Source organism: Petaurus breviceps, unplaced genomic scaffold (assembly GCF_028583685.1).
Source record: "Petaurus breviceps papuanus isolate PSGF00001 unplaced genomic scaffold, PetGlider_PUasm1.0 176, whole genome shotgun sequence".
Classification (NCBI taxonomy): Eukaryota; Metazoa; Chordata; class Mammalia; order Diprotodontia; family Petauridae; genus Petaurus; species Petaurus breviceps.
In genome coordinates, this window is record NW_027185771.1 from 32188936 (window position 1) to 32210021 (window position 21086).

General features: G+C 39.5%; 2 protein-coding genes across 2 annotated transcripts in view; both read right to left on the reverse strand.

Annotated features, from left to right (window-relative positions):
* Positions 1–968: 968 nt before the first annotated feature.
* The window catches only part of LOC138159489 (zinc finger protein 420-like), a 67681-nt gene continuing 47563 nt past the window's right edge, over positions 969–21086 (reverse strand). The window contains exon 8 of the mRNA XM_069085861.1: positions 969–2732. Coding sequence (XP_068941962.1) covers positions 1472–2732 — 1261 coding nt within the window. The 3' untranslated portion in view covers positions 969–1471. The remainder of the gene's footprint in view (positions 2733–21086) is intronic.
* On the reverse strand, positions 2641–15447 carry LOC138159482 (zinc finger protein 624-like). The gene is made up of 6 exons (XM_069085845.1): positions 15055–15447; positions 14789–14866; positions 12180–12315; positions 11578–11673; positions 3321–3514; positions 2641–2768 (listed from the first exon to the last, which is right to left on the reverse strand). The coding sequence occupies exons 2-6, from the start codon at positions 14822–14824 to the stop codon at positions 2724–2726; spliced, it is 507 nt and encodes a 168-aa protein (XP_068941946.1). The 5' UTR covers positions 14825–14866; positions 15055–15447; the 3' UTR covers positions 2641–2723.

Here is a 21086-nt window from a genome sequence, read left to right on the forward strand (position 1 = left end):
TATTGGACTATCTGAAAGCCACGATCAAAAAAAGAGCTTAGACATCATCTTTCAAGAAATTATCAAAGAAAACTGCCCTGATACTTTAGAACCATAGGGTAAAATAGAAATAGAATACACTGAGCACCTCTTGAAAAAGATCCCAAAAAGAAAACTCCTAGGAATATTACAGTCAAATTCCAGAGTTCCGAGTTCAAGGAGAAAATATTGCAAGCAGCCAAAAAGAAACAATTCTAGTACTGGGGAAACACAATCAAGATAACAGAAGATCTAGCAGCTTCTACAGTAAGGGATCAGAAGACTTGGAATAGGATATTCTGGAGGTCAAAGGAGCTAGGATTAAAGCCAAGAATTAAAACACAAGAATCACCTACCCAGCAAAACTGAGTATAATACTTCAGAGGAAAAAAAAAGACACAATGAAATAGAGGACTTTCAAGCATTCCTGATGAAAAGACTAGAGCTGAACAGAAAAATCTGACTTTCAAATACAAGCATCAAAAGAAGCATGAAGAGGTAAACAGGAAAGAGAAATCATAAGGGACTTACTAAAGCTGAAATGTTTACATTCCTATTTAGAAAGATGATATTTGTAACTCATAAGAAAAAAACTTTTACAATGAAGGGGAAGAGGAGGAAGGTAAAAGGGAATGAGTCAACCTTACTCTCATTGGATTTGGCTTAAGGAAGGAACAACATACACACTCAATTAGGTATCTTACCCTATAGGAAAGTAGGGGGGAAGGGGATAAGAGGGGGAATGACAGAAGGGAGGGCAAACTGGGGGAGGGGGTAGTCAGAAACAAACACTTTTGAAAAGGGACAGGGTCAAAGAAGAAGAGAGAATAAATGGGGAGAGGGATAGGATGGAAGGAAATATAGTTTGTCTTTCCTAATATAACTATTATGGAAATATTTTGCATAACTACACATGTATAACCTATATTGAATTGCTTGTCTTCTCAATAGGGGTGGGTGGGGAGGGAAGAAGGGAGAGAATCAGTTAATTGTTTTTACATGCAACTGGGAAATAAGATATACAGGCAAAAGGGTATAGAAATCTATCTTGCCCTAAAGGAAAGGGGCAAGGAGATAAGAGGAAGAGGGATGATAGAAGGGAGGGCAGACTGGGGGAAGAGGTAATCAGTATGCATGCCATCTTGTGGAAATGAATGTTCGAAACTAAAAATAAATCCTAAAAGTGTCTTCCTTTTATCATGTAAAGCCTTCGCATAATTATTTTACATTCATGAGATAAAAAGTCTTTGATTTATGCTAAAGTATATACTATGGGAATAAGCTTTGCAATAATCATTTCATCTGCTTCGTGTAAGCATCAGTCCACTATGTAGTCTCTGATGTTGAATAAATTATGAGCTTTAGTGGAACATTTGTAAAAACTCCCCTCATGTATGATTCATCTGATACTGAATAAAGGGTAAGCTCCCAGGGAAGGTCCATCTACTAACCTTTATTGCTTTTTTTCTCCTGTATGAATTCTCAGGTGTCGAGTAAATTGTGAGGACCAGCAAAAGGCCTTTCCACAATCATTACATTTATAGGGTTTTTCTCCAGTATGGATTCTTAGGTGTTCAGTGAACTGGGAACTCCAGCAAAAGACCTTGCCACAATCATTACATTTGTAAGGGGCATCTCCAGTATGAATTTTTTGATGTACAGTCCATTGTGAGCTCCAGCGAAAAAACTTTCCACATTCGTGACATTCATAAGGCTTCTCTCCAGTATGAAGTCTCTGATGTCTAGTAAGGTGTACTTTGATACGGAAGGTTTTCTCACAATCATTACACTTGAAAGGCTTTTCTCCAGTATGAATTCTCTGATGTCGACTTAACTCTGAACTCTGGTTATAGGCCTTCCCACAATTATTACATTTGTAAGGCGTCTCTCCTGTATGAATCCTCTGATGTAGAGTTAACTGTGAATTCTGGTGAAAGGTCTTCTCACAATTGTTACACTTGTAAGGTTTCTCTCCGATATGAATTCTCTGATGTCGACTTAACTGTGAACTCCAGCGGAAGACCTTTCCACAATCTTTACATTCATAAGGCTTCTCCCCTGTATGAATTCTTTGATGTCCCCTTAACTGCGACCTCCAATGGAATGCTTTCCCACAATAGTTACATTTGTAAGGATTCTCTCCAGTATGAATTCTTTGATGTATAGTTAACTGTGAACTCCAACTGAATGCCTCTGCACAATAATTACATTCATAAGGCTTCTCTCCAGTATGAAGTCTCTCATGTCTAGTAAGGTGTATTTTAATCCGGAAGGCTTTCCCACAACAGTTACATTTGTAAGGCTTCTCTCCAGTATGAATTCTCTGATGTCTAGTAAGGTGTATTTTAATCCGGAAAGCTTTCCCACAACAGTTACATTTGTAAGGCTTCTCTCCAGTATGAATTCTCTGATGTCCAGTTAACTGTGAACTCTGACGGAAGGCCTTCCCACAATCATTACATTCATAAGGTTTCTTTCCAGTATTGAGTTTCTGATATGGAGATAATTGTAATCTCTGGTCAAAGGCCTTCACATAATCCTTATGTTCACATGGCTTTTCTTGAGTGTGAATTTTCTGACTGTCATTAAGGTATTTGTTATAGGAGAATTTTGCTTCACATACATGACATTCATAAGGTTTCTCTCCAGCATGTAGTCTTTGATGTTGAGTAAATTGTGAACACCAGCAGAAGACCTTTCCATATTCATAAGGACTGTCTCCAATAGGTAGGCTCTGATGTTGAGTAAAGCTAGAACCAAAAAGCATTCCCATAATCAATACATTCATAAGGCTTCTCTCTACTACGAATTATCTTTTGTTCAATAAGTTGGGTATTCTAGTGGGCCTTTTTGTTTTCATTATTTTTATGAAGACTTTCTCCAATAGGAACTCCATAATGAGAAGTAATAGATGAATTATAGTAGTTATATAGGTGTAATATTCACAAAATATCTACTATATAGATATTCTAAACCAGAAGTATCAAACAGGTGGCCCTGGCTACATGCAGCCCACAATACTCCCATGTGACCCAAACCAAATTAAAATGTGATAGAGAAACATCTAATAAAATAAATAAAAATACAATAAAATTACAGAAATGAATACATTTTAAAACTAAGCCCTCAGGGATCCTTATTGTGGATTATTGGCCACTATTCTAAACTATTGAAAAGATTTGAAATATAAACTGAAGGAATTTTCATATTTAGTATATTCAAATTTCAGTTGATTAAACTTGAATAGTGTTAGAAATTCTATTAATGTATACCACACTGTAGGTAAATAAATTGAATTTCACCTGAAAATGACACCATGTATTGAGTTTTCCGCTGAGTAATGATTTTACTTGCCTAGAAAGTTTTTCTTCTTGGTTCTTTTGTAGTCCCTCCAATCTGACATAATATTCCCAGGCTTTTTCCAACTTAGAGATATGGAAACTATCCTTTCTAAGTCTCTCCTGAGTTGATTCGGTTCCAGGCCTAATTTTCTCATCTGAAAGAAACAAAAATGTAAATATTTTCATTTAATTCTGAAAGTCAGTCAACAAGCATTTATTGAGCACTTACTATGCATCAGGCATTCTGTCAAAAGATAGCCCTTGTTCTTAAGGAGGTCACAGTCTAATGGGGGAGACAACCAAATAAATATGTACAAACTAGTTATATACAGGATAAATAGGAAATAACGAACAGAGGGAAAGCATTAGAATTAAGAGGAATCAAGAAAAGATTCCTGTAGGAGGCAGGATTTTAGCTGAGACTTGGAGGAAGCCAGGAAAACCACGTGTAATGGCAAGCAAAGAAGTACTTAGTGCCTTGTTTCAGCTATTTAATTATTCAGCACCTTGTTTCAGTTCAAGCTTTTTCTAAGCCTTGACCATGATTATATCAAGTCTTTGTTAAGAAACAGAACTTGTGAACCCCACAGTGGAAGGAACTTGCTGATGAAACAGGAAGGGGCAGAACAGGGAGGAGCTAATGACCATATATAAGGAGCCAAGATGGCGGAGTAGAAACAGGACTTCTGCGTGGCTCTGGCTCCCACCACCTCCAATACATGTTAAAAAAATGACTCTAAACAAATTTTAGAGCTACAGAACCTGCAAAGTGACAGAGAGAAATAAATCTCCTGCTAAAGGCAGCCCAGTGGTTCTAGCCCCAAGGTTACCCTTACAAGCGGTAGCCAGAGCAGACTTCAGGAGAGTGAATCACCATAGCTATGGCAGTGTCCAGTCTTCTCAACCCATAAACACCAAAGTAAAAGGTCAGTCAGGAACTCTGTTGGAAGAGGGGGTCAGAAGAGTGGTTCTGGCCCCTGGCCCCAGGGTGAGAAGTGGCAGAGGCACAGCAGCTGCAGCTACTGCCACCTGGCTGCTTCCAGAGCTCCTGACCTGCAGACAGTAGGGCGACCAAGCGACCATTCAGAGCCATTCAGAGGGTAATCGCTCTTGCTTTGACCTGCTTGGATCTGGTTGCAGTCTTGGGTGGTAGTCCTGGGGTGTGTGCCAGAGCTTGTGGGGGCTGCAGAGATGGCACCCTTCTTATAAGATCCGGCAACTGCAAAAACCCCAATGATTTGGGACAAAGCATCTCCATTCTGAAAGCAGAGTTCTACCATGGCAAAGAGCTCAGAAGTCCAGTAATGAACTGGCAACATGAGCAAGCAGAAGAAACACAATCCTACCACAGATTCCTTTTATGGGGACAAAAAGAATCAAGCATGAAACAGGAGGAAGACAACAAAGTCAGAACTCCTGCATCAAAAGTTCCCAAGAAAAATATGAATTGGTTACAGGCCTGGAAGAGCTCAAGAAGGATTTTAAAAATCAAGTAAGAGAAGTGGAGGAAAAATTGGGAAGAGAAATGAGGATGCAAGAAAATAATGAAAAGCAAGTCAACAACCTGACTTAGGAAAATAACACCTTAAAAAGGCGAACTTCCCAGATGGAAAAGGAATTTTAAAAAAATCACTGAAGATAATTCCTTCAAAATTAGATTGGAGCAAATGGAAGTTAGTGACTTTATGAGAAATCAAGATTCTATTAAACAGATCCAAACAAATGAAAAAATAGAAGGCAATGTGAAATACCTCATTGGAAAAACCACTGACCTGGAAAATAGATCCAGGAGAGATCATTTAAAAATTACTGGACTACCTGAAAGCCACTATCAAAAAAAGATCCTAGACGCCATCCATCTTTCAAGAAATTATCAAGGAAAATTGCCCTGATGTTCTAGAATCAGAGGGCAAAATGGAAATTGAAAGAATTCACCCATAGCCTCTTGAAAAAAATCCCAAAAAGAAAACTCCTAGGAATATTATAGCCAAATTCCAGAGTTCCCAGGTCAAGGAGAAAATACTGCAAGCAGTCAGGAAGAAACAATTTGAGTATTGTGGAAACACAATCAGGATAACACAAGATCTAGCAGCTTCTACATTAAGGGATTGAAGGGCTTAGAATATGATATTCCAGAGGTCAAAGGAACTAGGATTGAAACCAAGAATCACCTACCCAGCAAAACTGAGTATAATGCTTCAGGGAAAAATATGGTCATTCAGTGAAATAGAGTATTTTCATGCATTCATCATGAAAAAGCCAGAGCTGAACAGAAAATTAAGGAGGAAATAACATACACACTCAATTGGGTATCTTACCCTACAGGAAAATAGGGGTGAAGGGCATAAGAAGAGGGATGATAGAAGGGAGGGCTCTGTCTGTTCTGTGTTGATTTCTGTTTGTAATATTTTGTACAGAAGCCCTAGGACCGGGAAGCCCTGAGAGAGGATTTTCTTGTTGTCTCTTTACAGAAGTCCTAGAGGAGGGTTTTGGAGGCCCTGGGATTATACTGACAATTTATGTTGAGTTCTCAGACCTTGCTGATGGGTCTGTGTTGACTTCACAGGCAGACAGTGAATTTGACAATGGTTCCGGCAATGTGCATGAATGTTGTTTTGGCTCCGTTAAGCTCTGTCTTCCCAGAAACAGAAACAGCAAATGACTTGTGGTGGACTGGACACTGCGAGTTTCAATATGGAACATGAACTGGACGAGGACCTGAGAGCTGCCTACCTTTGAATCCAGGTGACAGCTTAGTAGATTCAGGCCGGAGCTGTACCCATGGGATCTGAGTCCCAGCCTCAAGTCAATGTGAAAAAACCTCTCCTTGGTTACTTAGTGCTGACTTAGAAGATCATGATTTACTGTGGCCTAGGGGTGGGAGAACTTTGTACTCCAGAGATTAAGACAATGTGACCTAGGAGTGGAGAACTTTGACCTTTGTATTTTGTGTCCCTTAAAGAGGCTTGCCCCTTAAGGATAATTGAATTAAGGACTTACTGAATGATTCTTTTGTTTAAAACTGTGTGGCCACTTTGGAGAAAACTATGTGGTCAATTTAGTGATAAGTTCTTATGTTATAACATTGTCAATGCTGTACTTTGGTTTCTGTGAATGTTTTGCTTTCACTTACTGCTAATAGTGAGTTCACTATACTATGTGATCAGAACCTTAAAGCTGTTCACAACAGCAGTCCTCTGGAAATCTGCTCATGCTTGGCTTCATACTATGATACAGATCTAAGGAGGGAGAATGTTCCAGGGATGGAGAAAAAATGCCTGGAGCTAAAATATAGTATCTTATTCTTGCAATATCCAGGAAGTCAGTGTCACTGGATCAAAGAGTACATGGTGGGACAGGGTATATAAGGTGCAATAAGATTGGAAAGGTGAAGGAAGGAGTTAGGTTATGGAGGGCTTTGAACCCCACACATAGGACTTTATGTTTGATTCTGGAGGTAATAGGAAAATACTTGAGTTTATGACTACGGGGATGACATGCACAGAGTGGAATTTTAGAAAATCATTTTGACAGGTTACCGGAGGATAGACAGACTCACCAGCAGCCTACTACAATAGTACAAGCATAAAGTAATCTTGGCCTACACCAAGTGTGGTTGCAGTTTCATAGGAGACAAGGCACTTATACAAGAGATTTTATGAAGGTAAAATCTACAGACTTTGGCAAGAAGACTGTCTACAGGGGGAGGGAGAGTGAGAAGTCAAAAGTGATACTTAGATCGTAAGCTTGGGAGACTTGGAGGATGATGGAAGCCTCAACTATAATATGAAAGTTTAAAAGGGAGGATGGTTTAAGGGGAGGGATAATAAATTAGGTTTAGTCATGGCGAGTCTAAGATGTCTATAGGACTTCCAGTTTGAAATGTCTAACAGGTAGATGAAAATGAAAAACTGGAGATCAGCGGACAGGTTAGGGCTGGATTTCAAAGTCATTAGCACAGATGTGCTGATAAAAATTCAAGGGAGATGATGAGAATACCAAGTGAAGTAATATAGAGGGAGAGCCAGGACGGAACCCTGTGGGACAACCATGATTACTGGACATGACCTAGATGAGGATCCAGTAAAGAGGATTGAAAAGGAAAGGTCTGATAGGCAGGAGGAGAACCAGGAGAGAGTGGTATCCCAAAAACCTAGAGAAGAGACTATTGGAGAATAGAGTGATTGACACTGTCAAAGACAGCAGAGAAGTCAAGAAGAATGAGGACTGAGAAAAGGTCATTGATTAGACATTTAGGAGATCACTGGTAACTGTTGAGAGAGTAGTTTCAGTTGAATGATGTAATGGTAAGGGAATATGAAGATCTTCCCTGCTCCTTAATAGGCCTCACTTGGAGTCCAACAATAGAAGCCTGCTTAGGAAAGCTTGTTTTTCAAGAAGGCTCACACCTTTTGTTACTTTGTAATTGGGCAGTGTGTCACAAAGGTGGTAATGTCCTCTGACCCTAAAAAAGGCTATATAGACTCTCAGGTGAGGTTTAGCTTTGGGGCTCACTTGTGGGAAGAGTTGTGTGATTTGGCCAGATAAGACTAGATAGCTGTTGAGGCTCCCCCATCGCCCCAACTTTGAAAACCCAGATGTTGGTGCTTCTCTCTCTGGTAACTATGTATGTATGTAATGGTCTGACAGCTAGAAGCTCTGTCTGTTGGTCTGCTGAACTGCGTTATTTTCTGTCTGTATTGTTTGTCTACTTGTAATTTCTATTCGTATTTTCAAAATCTCAGGGTGCTGACTTTTTCCCCTAAACTAAGTGAATGATATCTATGTTTGATTAAATTAAGACTGTTAACCCTCTATGAGATGCTTTCCTTTAGTAAAGTAGATCAAAGAACCTGTGTTAGCAACTATCCTAGGTATGCTAGGGTACTTGCTGTTACAAATGACGAGGCTAGAGGCTGGATTGTAAGGAATTAAGACAAGGGTAAAAGAAGGGGAGGTACCTATTGTAGTTGGCCTCCTCAAGGAGTTTAGCCACAATGGGCAGGAGAGTTATAGGATGATAGTGGAGACAGAAGGATCCAGTGAAGGGTTTTTGAGAGCAGGGGAAACATGGGAATGTTTTTGTAGACTACAGAGGAGCCAGCAGACAGAGAGAGACTGAAGGTAAGTGAAAGAGTGGACATGAAAGAGGTGCCAATCTGTTTAGAAGAGATGGGATGGAATAGGATCCCTTGAGAAAGTAGAGGGGCTAGCACTGACAAGGGCCACCTCTGGGTCAAGGAGGAGACAATGGCAGAAGGCTCTGTGTTATATAAGATAAGAATTAGAGAAGAGGCAGCTCTTGGGAAATGGCTTCAACTTTTTCTTTATTTTTTTAAAGCAATTGGGGTTAAGTAACTTGCTCAAGGTTACATGGCCAGTTATTTTGTGTGGGTGTTAAGTATCTAAGCCGGAACCGATCCAGGTCTCCCGACTCTGGGGCCAGCGCTCTTACTCACTGCATCACCTGGATGCCCTGGCTTCAACTTTTTCCATAAAATATGAAGCAAGGATCTCATTTGAGAGGGCGGGGGGGTGGGTGGGTAGGAGAAGCCACAAGAAGTTTGAGGACAGACGAAAAAGTTTGGAAAAGACGCCATGGAGAACTGGGATAGTAAACTAATAAGGGAGTTGTAGAATCTGAAAGGACAGTAAATCTTATCTCAACTTCTCTACCAAGAAAATCTGTCTACATTTTTTTTTATGTACTATATATTATTCGCTTAAATCTGACAGAACATTTACTTTTTTGTATTAATATTCATCAGGTCTATTACATTTTTTTTGATGTACTATATATTATTTGCTTAAATCTGACAGAACATTCACTTATTTTGTATTAATATTCATCAGGTCTATTTTTCTTTAGTCACCTTTCTCTACTATATCTCTTCCCAGAATTGGAATAAGAACTATATTTACTTGGTAAAAGAAACTGAGTGCTTTTCTTTCTTTATTGGAAAAAATTAACTTGCATGGAAGTACATATTCAATTTAAACACTTGAGATCATTCACTTCTAAACTGATCAAGACCATGGTGTTGGGCTATTTTTGGTTCTGTCCTTTGGAAGTTCAATTATGACTTGTTCAATTTCCCTCTAGGTTAAGATTGTTATCCTCAGGATGGCTAGGTGGCGCAGTGAATAGAGAACCAGCCCTGGAGTCAGGAGGACCTGAGTTCAAATCTGGCCTGACACTTAACACTTACTAGACATGTGACCTTGGGAAAATCACTTAACCCCAATTGCCCTTCCTTCCCCCCTAAAAAAAAAAAAAGCAAGATTGTTATCCTTTCTTAATTTCTTGAGCAACAGTTCTTTTTATTTCTCATCTTAATAGACACTTGGGGAAATCTCTGATACTAGTTTATAACTCTTCTGAGTTTTAAAAAAATATTCTTTAACCATTTAACCTTTGAGGAAAAGCTTTTGGTATTGTATATTTTTGTTAGTTCCATATACAATTTTGATACTATATTATCAAGTGTTTTTTCTACATGACCGCATCCTTTCTTATCCTACTTGCTTAGATTGGTAGTGCTAATGCTTTTCAATTTCATTTAACTGAAAGAATCTATTTTATAGTTTGTGATTTCCTTTATTATTTGCTTAGTTTTACTCCCAGCAACTTCTGTGAAACAAACCTGGGTCTTGTTCTTTTTAATGTTTTCAAGTGTAATCTGTAATATTACAGCTCTCTATCCATTTTTAATTTATTGTGATATTGTGTAAAATGGTCTAAACCTAATTCCAGTCCAATTTCTCCCAGGTTTTTCCAGAAGATCTTACCAAATTTTGAGTTCTTCCTCAACTAATTTTTATTTTTAGGTTTATCTAACACTGACTGAGATTACTCCGGATATGTCTAATCTTTCACACTGGAATACTTTTGTAATTTTTAAGAAATAACAAGTGATTTTGTTGATGTCTGTTTCATTACAAGTGGAAGTGCTATTTCCTCCTCTTCCCCCTATCCTTCCAAAAAATTTCCCTTCAGATTTTTAAATTTGTGCACCTCCAAAAAAATTGGATTGTCTAGTTTTATCAAGTAACTCCTTAGTAATTTGATTAAGAGTACTAAATCTGTGAATTAAAGCATTACCATTTAATATTACCACAAACAAAATATGAGTAGTAAATCTTTCAGTTATTTAAGTTGTTTTTCATTACTTCAAATATAGATCTAGAATGACTGGGTCACAGATATTTTATGCATTTTGTAGTTACTTTGAATGGGATGTCTCTTTCTACTAATAACTCCTGGATTTTATTACTGCTATGTAAAAGTACTTCGATTTTTGTGTATTTTATAACTGGATTACCTGAGACTATTAGGCCTTTCTAAACTGACTACAATAATCCCTGATATATCTAATCTTTTCCACTAAAATGCTTTTGTAATTTTTAAGAAATAACAACTGATTTTGTTGATTTGTTTCATTACAAGTGGAAGTGCTATTCCCTCCTCTTCCCCCCCCACCCCCATCCTTCCTAGCTACTTAAAAAAAATTTCCTGTTTTAGTAAGATTTTGTTAGTGTTTTCTTGACAAGTTTATTTACTGGTGTTTATTCAGGTTTTTTGTTGTTGTCATTTCATCAGTAAAAAAGAGTAATTATCTCTGCCTATTTTTATGCTTTTATTTCATGGTCAAGACAGGAATTTTTTTTGACAATGCATAGTTGTTTTAAGTTTGGGTTTTTTTCTTTTTTGTTTCAAGGAGGGGAGGGGAAACAAAAAGAAAATGATTTCTTAATTGAAAAAAGAATTTTGGGGGGTCAGCTAGGTGGCGCAATGAATAGAGCACTGGCCCTGGAGTCAGGAGGACCTGAATTAAAATTTGGTCTCAGTCACTTAACCTCAACTGCCCTACTTTCCCCCCTCCAAAAAAAAGCAAAAAAAAAAAAAGAATTTTTTTTTTAAAGGAATGATGAAGAGACATGAGGCAAAAGAATGGCTGCCAGTGATTAAGTAACCCTAAGGAATAAATGGAAGAGAAAGATTTATTTTCGATTGAAGGAAACTTCCCCTAAAATGGAGGAATTCAGGAGGAAACAAATCTAAGTAAACCATTTGACTGACAGCTCATATGACACAGCTCCAGCTCTTCTCTAGAGATATAGGGGCCCTTAAGGAGATTTAAGACCAATATTTCACTGGTTCTTCCACAGAAAGATCAGTTAAAATGTGGCTTATGACATCCATATATCATTAACTTACCTAGACAGATTGCCCTTGGTACTTCTCTGTCCTGGATCTGAGGTGCTTCCCCTTCTTCCAAGTGGGAGATCACATCTGGCTTCCAAACTGTAAGTCCTGTCCATTGGAAATTGAAAAATGTTGAGGACAGAGGCCCCTATCATATCCTCATTAGAAGCAAGCTAGGTATGCTCCAAGGATGTTACAGGGTCTCTGAAGAATAAATTTCACTGTGTTCCTGATAAATACTGAGGTTTCATATAAAGGATTTGCATTACAAACTACATTTGACCCACTCCCACTAAGAAAATAAAACTTTCTTGTCCTTAGAATCTGCTTTGCACCTTTAGGGGAGAATCTTTGACTTAAAGGGACATAGAATAGGGGAAGTTACAACCTAAGAGACAACAAAAACAGGCATCTAGTTTCCAGCTACTCACAGGAAAGACTATTCATCTAGGACTAAGGAGCAGAGGTGCCTACTTCACTGCCCACAAGAGCAAACTGCTCTCTGCATGTCAAAAAATAGTTCTCAAAAGTTTACCATTTAGAAAATGATATTTTGGTAAGTGAAGAAAAATGCCACAATAAAGAGAATCTGAGGTACTGGGGGTAGTCCTTACCCAGAAAGACAAGGTTTCCATAGTTCTCCAACATCACATCCCTGTACAACTCCTTCTGAGAAGGGTCCAGATTTCCCCATTCCTCCTGGGTAAAGTCAACAGCCACATCCTCGAATGTCACTAATTCCTTCTGGACCTTCAAGAAAGTGGTAAATTTGGCAGAAATTTTAGGTGGGAAATTCCTGATGTTTAAAGTTGAACACAATTATATATTGAGTATCAACTATGTACCTTTCACCATTTATGAACAGCAATAGCATATATGTACGTGTATGTTTTTACATATACCATGTTTCCCCGATAATAAGACACTGTCTTATTAGTTTTTTGGACAGAAAAACACCAGAGGGCTTATTTTCAGGGGAGGGCTTATTTTAATGAACATTGACAGCAATTTTAATAAACAGGTAAACGTGAACAAAAAAATATACCTTTATTCAATAAGCAAATCACTGAGGAAGAACAGGATGAAGCGCTCACTGCTGCAGCTCTGATTGGATGCAGCTCGGAGCGCGGCGTGCGTTTCACGGGGGGGGGGGGAAGGGGACGGTGCATACAGAGGGTACCGTAATGTAGCGTGTAGCACAGGGGATCACCTTCACTACAGTAGCAATCTCAATAGGGCTTATTTTCGGGGGAGGGTTTATTTTAGAGGGCTTATTTATCTTACACAGTAAGGGGAGGGCTTATTTTCGGGATAGGTCTTATTATCGGGGAAACACGGTATACATACATAAAACACATTCTGTCAAATGTGCTTGGCTTATGAAGTACTTTTTTCTAGACATTTCTTGTGAAACAGGGCAAGAATTATCACTTTCATTTTACAGATTAGGAAGTGACTCTAAAAATGGCTAAGTGCCATACTCCCAATCACACTCATCATCATCATCATCATCTTTTTAATGGAGAAGCAGTACTTCCTTCAAATGCCCATTTGATAGCAATTAAAAAAATAAATACCTAATATAATATTAACAAATTTCAATTATTACTGATTCCTAATTAGAAGCAAAAGGCAATTATCCTCAGTCAAATATCATTTCTGTTGATTAACATTATCCACTACCATTTCTTCCTACCTTTGCCATTTCAGACTAGTCCAAACATGTCTACCATTAAAACCCCCTAAATAGCACTTTCTTCTTTAACATTAATAGGTAACATTGTATAGAATTTCAATTTGCAAACTACTTTATGGGTATTAACTCTTTTGAATCTTGAAAAGAGCCTGTGAGGTATGCACTTTCAATTAAAATTTCCCCCAGTTTATATTCAAAGAAAGTTAGGCCTAAGGAGATTAATAAACTTGAAAACAGACACTTGCTTTGTGTCACTTAATCTGTTAAGAGGCAGAATTGAAACCAAGGTCATCCAAGAATCATATGCATCATTCTGTCAAACTGCCTCCAAAAACAATTTAACTTTTATGACATATTATAGCTTAGCATAATAAAATTCTATAAGGAGCTATTCTTACAGTTAACTTTTAAAATTAGATATGTGCATTATTGTATTATTACAACTGCCCCCAGTTGCCTTCTGAGCTCAACTTAACACAGAAATGGGTGCCAAGTCTTATTTTTTCCTCTGCCTCTCCCACAACAAAAGCTTTTGCAGTGAGGCAAATAAGGTAAATCTTTAGATTACTAAAAGAAAAAAAGATGCCTATAATAAGGAAAAAAATTCAGATACAAAAAATTCTATATTATCTTCCTTCTATGAATACATCAGGTATGTGATGTACTTGTTTAAATGAACTCATTTTGTAATTTATTCTACCTTTTTTAATCTTGCCTAGCTATACAATAAAGTGAAGGTCACTTTATCTGTCAAAGGTTTCTTTATCTGTCAAAGGTGAAAATATTGTTTTCAATACCTGCACATTTCTGTGAGGAAAGTGCTGTGTAACTCATGAAACTGATGTAAATCCATATTATTTTTTATCCATTGCAGCACCCAGCTCAGGACTAAGCAATCACAGTTTGAATGATTAACTTTGGATGGAAAGAAAGGGATACTGGCAAAGTAGAAAGCACATATGCTATGGAGAATGTTACCCAGAAAGATACGGTATAAAAACAGAAAGAGTCCCAAGAATCAAGGAACCTGTAACAGAATCTTGGTTCTGCTACTTGTTACCAATGTGACCAGAGAAAGGTCGAGTGACATTGTGGATTAAGTGCTGAATTGGAGCCAAGAAGATCTGGAAACCTCACCTCTTACCTAATGAGAGTCATCTGTAAAATGATTTCAAGGCCCAAAAGGGCTGTCTGAAAAGATTCTGTAAATCTTCATATGTTACTAGTATTAGTACTTCTCTCTGTAGGACTTTCTCTTCATCTTTAAAATGAGGGAATTGGACTACACGATTACTAAAGGTCTCTCTAGCTTTAAATTCGACCTTCTGATGAGGCTAAGCTAATACAATAATAGATGTAGAAACAGAGACAAGCACCTTGGACACCATCTAGTTCAATCCCTCCAATGACAAATATGGAAAGTAAAGCCCCAGGAGATTGCACGCCGGGCTCAAACAAGACAGACCCCACTTCTTAGCTTCCAGGCCAAGGATAAGAAATATTTCTTCCAGAGCAAACTCAACTCACTTTGCAGCCTGGCGCCGTCAGGAACACAGGGGCCATTCCCACCCTCTTGGAGAAGGACAGAGGGCTCAGAAGACTGAACTGGAGAAGAAAAACGAGCCAAGACAGGCATTAGTCTACCTCACCCCTTCCAGACCTGGGCAGAACCAGCCCTCCCGCCCCACTTCCCACGCAGAGGGGGCTCACGAACAACCCAGGCCCCGGGTGGGGTTTAAGGACCAGGCACGAGGGAAGCACTAGCGGTTCCAGCTCCAAACCTGGGGACGGACCTGAGGGGAGCCCGACCACGACGTGGCAGGCGGGGGCAGAACACGGGGCTGCGTCAAGTTCCCCTTCCCCGCAGACGGGGAGCAGCGAGACAGGATCAAGGGCCGGCGGGGGACGGCTAGCCCAGGAAAGGGCCCGACCAGGCACCTGCCAAGAGAATCGCCCGGCCCGAGCCCACAAAGGCCCCCGGGGCAGGGCCCGGCAGCCGGCTCGGCTCAGCGCAGACCCCCGATCGCTGGGAGCAGCTCAGCTCGCCGGGAGCGGCAGGAGCAGGGAGATGCCGCGGGAGGCGTTGGGTCAGAGGGAGGGCCGAAGGCCGGACGAGCCCCGGCTCCCGGGTCCGGGACAGGGAGGACAGAGGAGACAAAAAGGAAGTGCAACTCTCAGACAGTCAGAGAACTAAAGAAGAAAAACCGGAAGAGACGTCAGAGCCGCTTCCTCTCGCCCCTTCCGGACATTCTCCCTTAAGTGTCTCCACTGCTTCAGGACTCAGTACTTTAGTGCTTGTTGACGTTTCTGTGGCAACCGCTATCGAAGGTCCCGCCCTATCCTGACGCAATCGTGATCTTGAGGCTTGGGATTTCCGGAAGTGGAGTCGGAGATCTGAGGAGGTTTGTGCGCATGCCTAGGACAGAGCAAACCTGCTGCTGGCAGGTGGTGGGGTCTTTTCTCTTACAGTAACCTGCGAGGGTCTGTCTATTAAGCCTCCTTTTGTGATGAGGCCCTGTTCCAGACCCTGGGCACACCAAGACCACACCGAAAACCCTGTCTCCACCCACGGAGCTTACAGGATGTGGCCAGTGTCGCTTATACCCGAGTCCATGGATCCCCAGCTTCTTTCCCTGCTCAGGTGAAGCTCCGGCCTCACCACAAGCCTGACCGTGTTTGCTTGGTATGCTCACCTGTGGGTACCTGTTGCTTTTTGACCCATAGAATGTAAGCGTCATGCAGGGGAACACCATAATCAACCCCTTCACAATAAACCTCTGAGAAATGTAACATACAACCCAAGGGAGTTTTAGGAGGTTTGCATATACTGGCAGAAGTCCCCATCCCTTGCAACCGAGAAACCACTCAGACCACAAGAGGCACAGATGCAAAGCAAGCAAAAATCGGAAGTAACGTTGCAGAGCCTGAGAGAGAGAACAAAACCTCGGTACACTTAACAAAAACGAATAAAATAAAAGGAAAAAAGCCAACACTTTATAACCACTTAAAGCACAAAGGAAGAAAGGCATAAGGGACCTAAGGAGAGACAGGGGCACTTACTTCACAAAAAACAATATAAAAAAGCAAACATTTAAAACAAAAGAATTTTCAACATAAACTCTTTCTGACTTCCTCCTTTCGCTCCCCCCCCCCCCCCCCCCCCCCCCCCGGGGGACCAAAGAGGAAAAGAGTTCTATTTTAAACTACTATCATTCAAAATTATGCGAAAACAAATTTCCATAAAAAAAAAAAACACTAACATAACAAAAAACAAAAAAAAAAAAAAAAAAATTAAAAAAAAAAAATTTTTAAACAAAAACTTTTTTTGCCTCCCCCCTTTCCCCCCCCCCCCCCCCAGTCCACTCAGTGACGGGGAGCAAAGAGGGAAAGAAGTTCTATTTTAACTACTATCTATCAAAAATATGCAGACACAAATTTACATAAAAAAACAAAACTCTTACTATGCACAGAACAATATGAGAAAAACAAATCGAAAAGACCTTTCTTTTTTTTTTTAACAAGAACAGAGAATAGACATCAAAAGCGGGATGCTACAAGCTACCAGGAACCCAAAAAATGTGGAGCTCCCCATGCAAACACTACAGTGCACCAAATCAGCAACCCAGAAACCAAAAACCAACAAGAAGCCCCAAAGCCTTGGGGTCCCTCAGGGGTATGGTATGTAGCTAAGGAATTGGGTCACAATTGCTCCAAAGGAGCAGGACTCAAGTTGTGCCCAACTGTTAACACTCTGCTACTCTGCCATATCTGGCCCCATCCCCTTCCAAACCACAAATTCAAAGGATAGACAGAAAATGAGATCACAGAAAGGAAGAAGCAAATAAAAAGAGAAACACCAATATTCATGATGGGATGCTTGGGGTCTATATTTGTAACATCAATTTGTAATACCAATTTGTAACATCAGTCTGTAAAACCAATTTGTAAAACCAGTTTGTAAAATCACACTCCATTCCCACCCCCCCACCCCCCAGCCTCAGAGCATTAACTCTGCCCCTTCCCCCTACCAGCACTCTGCCTAGCTTCAGAGCATTAACTCTGCTCAGCAACAACTCATGAATTGTTTATCTCAGCTTGGAACAATAACAAGCTATTCCTATGAATCCTTCACAAAAGTATCTATAAACATTCCAGCTTAGGCAACTATTATCTCCCCCTTGTATAGTGTCCCATTGCCCCCATGAATCCTTCAGGACCCTATCTCTAAGATAACTCCTTAGTAATTATCTACATACTGAGTCTCCATTGGCCTTGGTTCCTAGACATCAATCTTGTCAAACATGACACTGATAGGTAGCAGACTAGGCACTTCTCCAGTCAGCCCTTGACCCGCTAGCTGACTTTAGGCTTTCAAGCCTAAAACCACACCTCCAGGTAGCCCTCCCTTGGTCTATTTCCCAGTGAATTATGGGCAATACACCTACGCAGTTGACATTAAAAGTGCATGTTCTTTTAAACACTGGCCCCACCTTAACTCCTCCCTAATCCCACCGTCTTCTTACCTGGTCAGCATAATTAACATTTAATGAATAGCCTAAACTCTTTAAAAGCTAAGCCTGTGTCTTCTTTAAGGACACTTGCCTGCTATAAAGCATTCAATAAACTTTTACAGCTGACTCCAAGTTGGCTTGGGCTGAATTCTTTCCAGACTGAATCACTGGCTTTCTGGTCTTAGATAAAGATCAGAGTTCCTGCTGAACCTATTGTCATTCCTCATCATTCAGACACTCACATCTAGGGGGTTTTTCAGATCCACTATGAGCCAAAGGCAGGTTAGCGTCAGATAGGCAGACTAATCCAGATGTTCAAACTTCAGAGCCCTGAAAACAATCCAGGCCCCGGCTCCTCTGAAGAATAGAATGGTCAGGGATGCCTGCCAGCCAAGGCTAACAGCCTAATCAAGCCCAGGTCTCGAAGGGGGGTGGTCTAGGGCCCCAAAAGGGCTTCTAGGACCCCCTAGATCTCGCTGGGGCCTCCAAAAATGTTGTGCAGAGAATGAGAGCAGCTGAGATGTGGATTCAAGATAAATTTAGGTGTGAATTTATTAAGCGTGGGACTACCTGGAGTATACACTCAAATCAGGCAGCCTCAAACTGGGATACATAGAGTGCTTATAAAGGCAAAAACCACAATTGGGGAGGGAAGCTAGCATAAGCAATGACGTACAGAAGCCAAAAATTCCATTGGTTAAATCTATAGTTCAGGGCTAATTTGGGAAAATGGTGCAAGAATACAAGGGTGCAACTTTTCCTGTAAAGAGGGTCCCTCCCAGAACAGGGTGGAGAGTATAATAGGGTGATGTACAGCCTAAGGGTCATGTTCTGAGTACAGGGTGGTCTCCTCTTAAGAGAAACTTTAGATAAACTTGTACCATAACCCTAGGACTGACCCTTGTACATAGTGATAATATACAAAATGTTAATTCAGGAGGGAGGGCGTTAGGGGACTATGCCTTGGGCAATGCCCAGGATTATGCCTTAAGCTGTTTCAAGCTACTACAGGATATAGAATAGAGACAAAGACAAATATAAAGGGACTTAATGGTGGATTTCAAATCAGTAAATGGGTGATTTGGGTTTGGGCACAGTAGAGCAACAGATGATCTTTTTTGTCTTTGTATTCCCATCACCAAGAGCAGATTCTGGCAGGCAGAGAAACTATTGGGAGTGTATCCACTTTCACGTGGGTCCTTCCCCTGCTTTTTTCATCCTACAAAGTGCCCAGACTGTCTTGTACTTATTTAATTAACCCACCAGGAGGGCTGAGGTTGGGGTGTGGTATAGAATTTGGACACCAGATGACACTAACCTCAGGCCACCAAAAAAGTGGACTCCATCAGAATAGTAAGGTTTTTCCTTTTCCCTGGCATTAGTTGTACTCTATACCCAATGAATTGTGCTCTGATCTCTCCTGCACCAGCAGGCACCCCTTTGCTCAAGCTCTAAAGAGGTATGGTCTGAAATATACTTAATAATTATCAAAATTGGACATCCCATTCATTGATGCTCTCTGTCCTTGTTCCAACACTTGTAAGCCTCCCTGCTCATTCACTGCCCCACCTCCTCCAAACATAGGATTTACCAATTTACTTTTTTTTAATGTCCCTCTTGATATGAAAATGGCAATATAAAAGAAGAAAAACTCTTTTATTGCATCATAGCTGTAGTTCAAAGCACATTTAGTCTTATTCAGTATCAATTCCAGTCTGTACTGCTGTAAGGGACTCCTAGGACAGAATATTGTATACACTATCGAATGGGGTCACTGTATCAAATGCTTTTTTTCTTTTTAATAAAATTGAAATGACTGTGATGTAAAAACAGAAGACCTCAGTACAACTTTTTCCCCCTCCAATAGATGGTCTGGTCATTTGAAAAAAAAGCAAACTATACATAGCCTAATAATTCCACTCATAACTGTGGGATTCCAAGAGACTATAAGAAAGTCCCCTAATACATTGGATGAAATTTCTCTCTGGCAAACATTGTAAGATGCAGACAAAGATTATACAAGATGGGAAGATATGGATAGGTTGAAGTCTGTAGGACTTAGGGGAATACCCATGTTCATTGATCTATTTGAATATTTAATTGGAGAATGGATTAGAACAGAGGTTCCCAAATTTATTTGGCTTACTGCCTTCTTTAAAAAAATGAAAGTCAGCACCCTAACCCTTCAACAGTTTTTTTAAAAAATTTGCCTCATTTTAAAAAATATATAATTTTTAATGATACATCTTAAATTTAATAACTTACTGTAAATTTGTGTTTTTTTCCTGCATTAGAATTTTGATGATCCAATATTACATCATGTAACCATATAGTATCATATTATAAACAAGTCATTACGAACACATATTCCTGCTGATGCATACTGGACTTCTCAACAATGCAAGACACCACTCCTGTGATGTCATTGGTCCTCTGAAAATGAAGGACAAACAACAACATAATTTCTTATTAGAAAATGAACTGTCTTTGGAACAGGCTCTCAAGAAAGATATCAGTGAACAAATGACATTTTTTAGAAATGACTTTTAATGCCTGACATTTCGAATAAATTGAATTGAATTCATAATTCATTTGACATACATCTTTTACATGTCTGGTTAATGCTTTGACAATGGTAAAAAAAGGTATTGATATATCAGTCATTCGAATGTCATTCAATCATGTCATTCAAAAATGACAAGTTTATAAATTTTTTAGTAAAATTTGAGTAAAAATTTTAAAAGTATTTCCATCTCTCAGAAAGAAAGGGCTTGAAATTCTTGTACCTTTTCCCAGTATATTGTTGTGTGAATAAGCATTTTCATTTCATTTTTGTTTTAAATCAGAATACAGAAATAAATGAGATGCAGAACCAGATTTAAGACTGTCTAGAGTTGGACCAAATATTGGAAACCTTTGTTCAAATAAAAAGTCCAACACTGAAATTAAATTTACATGAGATTATTATTCCAAATTGTAACTTCATTAAAATGATTTGTTGTCATTGTTCAGTTGTTTCATTCATATCCAACTCTTCATGACCCCATTTTGGATTTTCTTGGTAAAGATACTGGAGTAGTTTACCATTTCCTTTTCCAGTTTATTTTACGGATGAAGAAACAGTCAATCAGGGTTAAGTGACATGCCCAGTATCACATAGCTAGTAAGTGTCTGAGCCCAGAATTAAACTCAGGAAGATGAGTCTTCCTGACTCCAGGCCTGGTACTCTATCCACTATACCACCTAGCTACTCATTAAAATATTTATATTCAAGAAAATTTGTTTTAAAAAAGAAATTTTATATTATAAGAAGT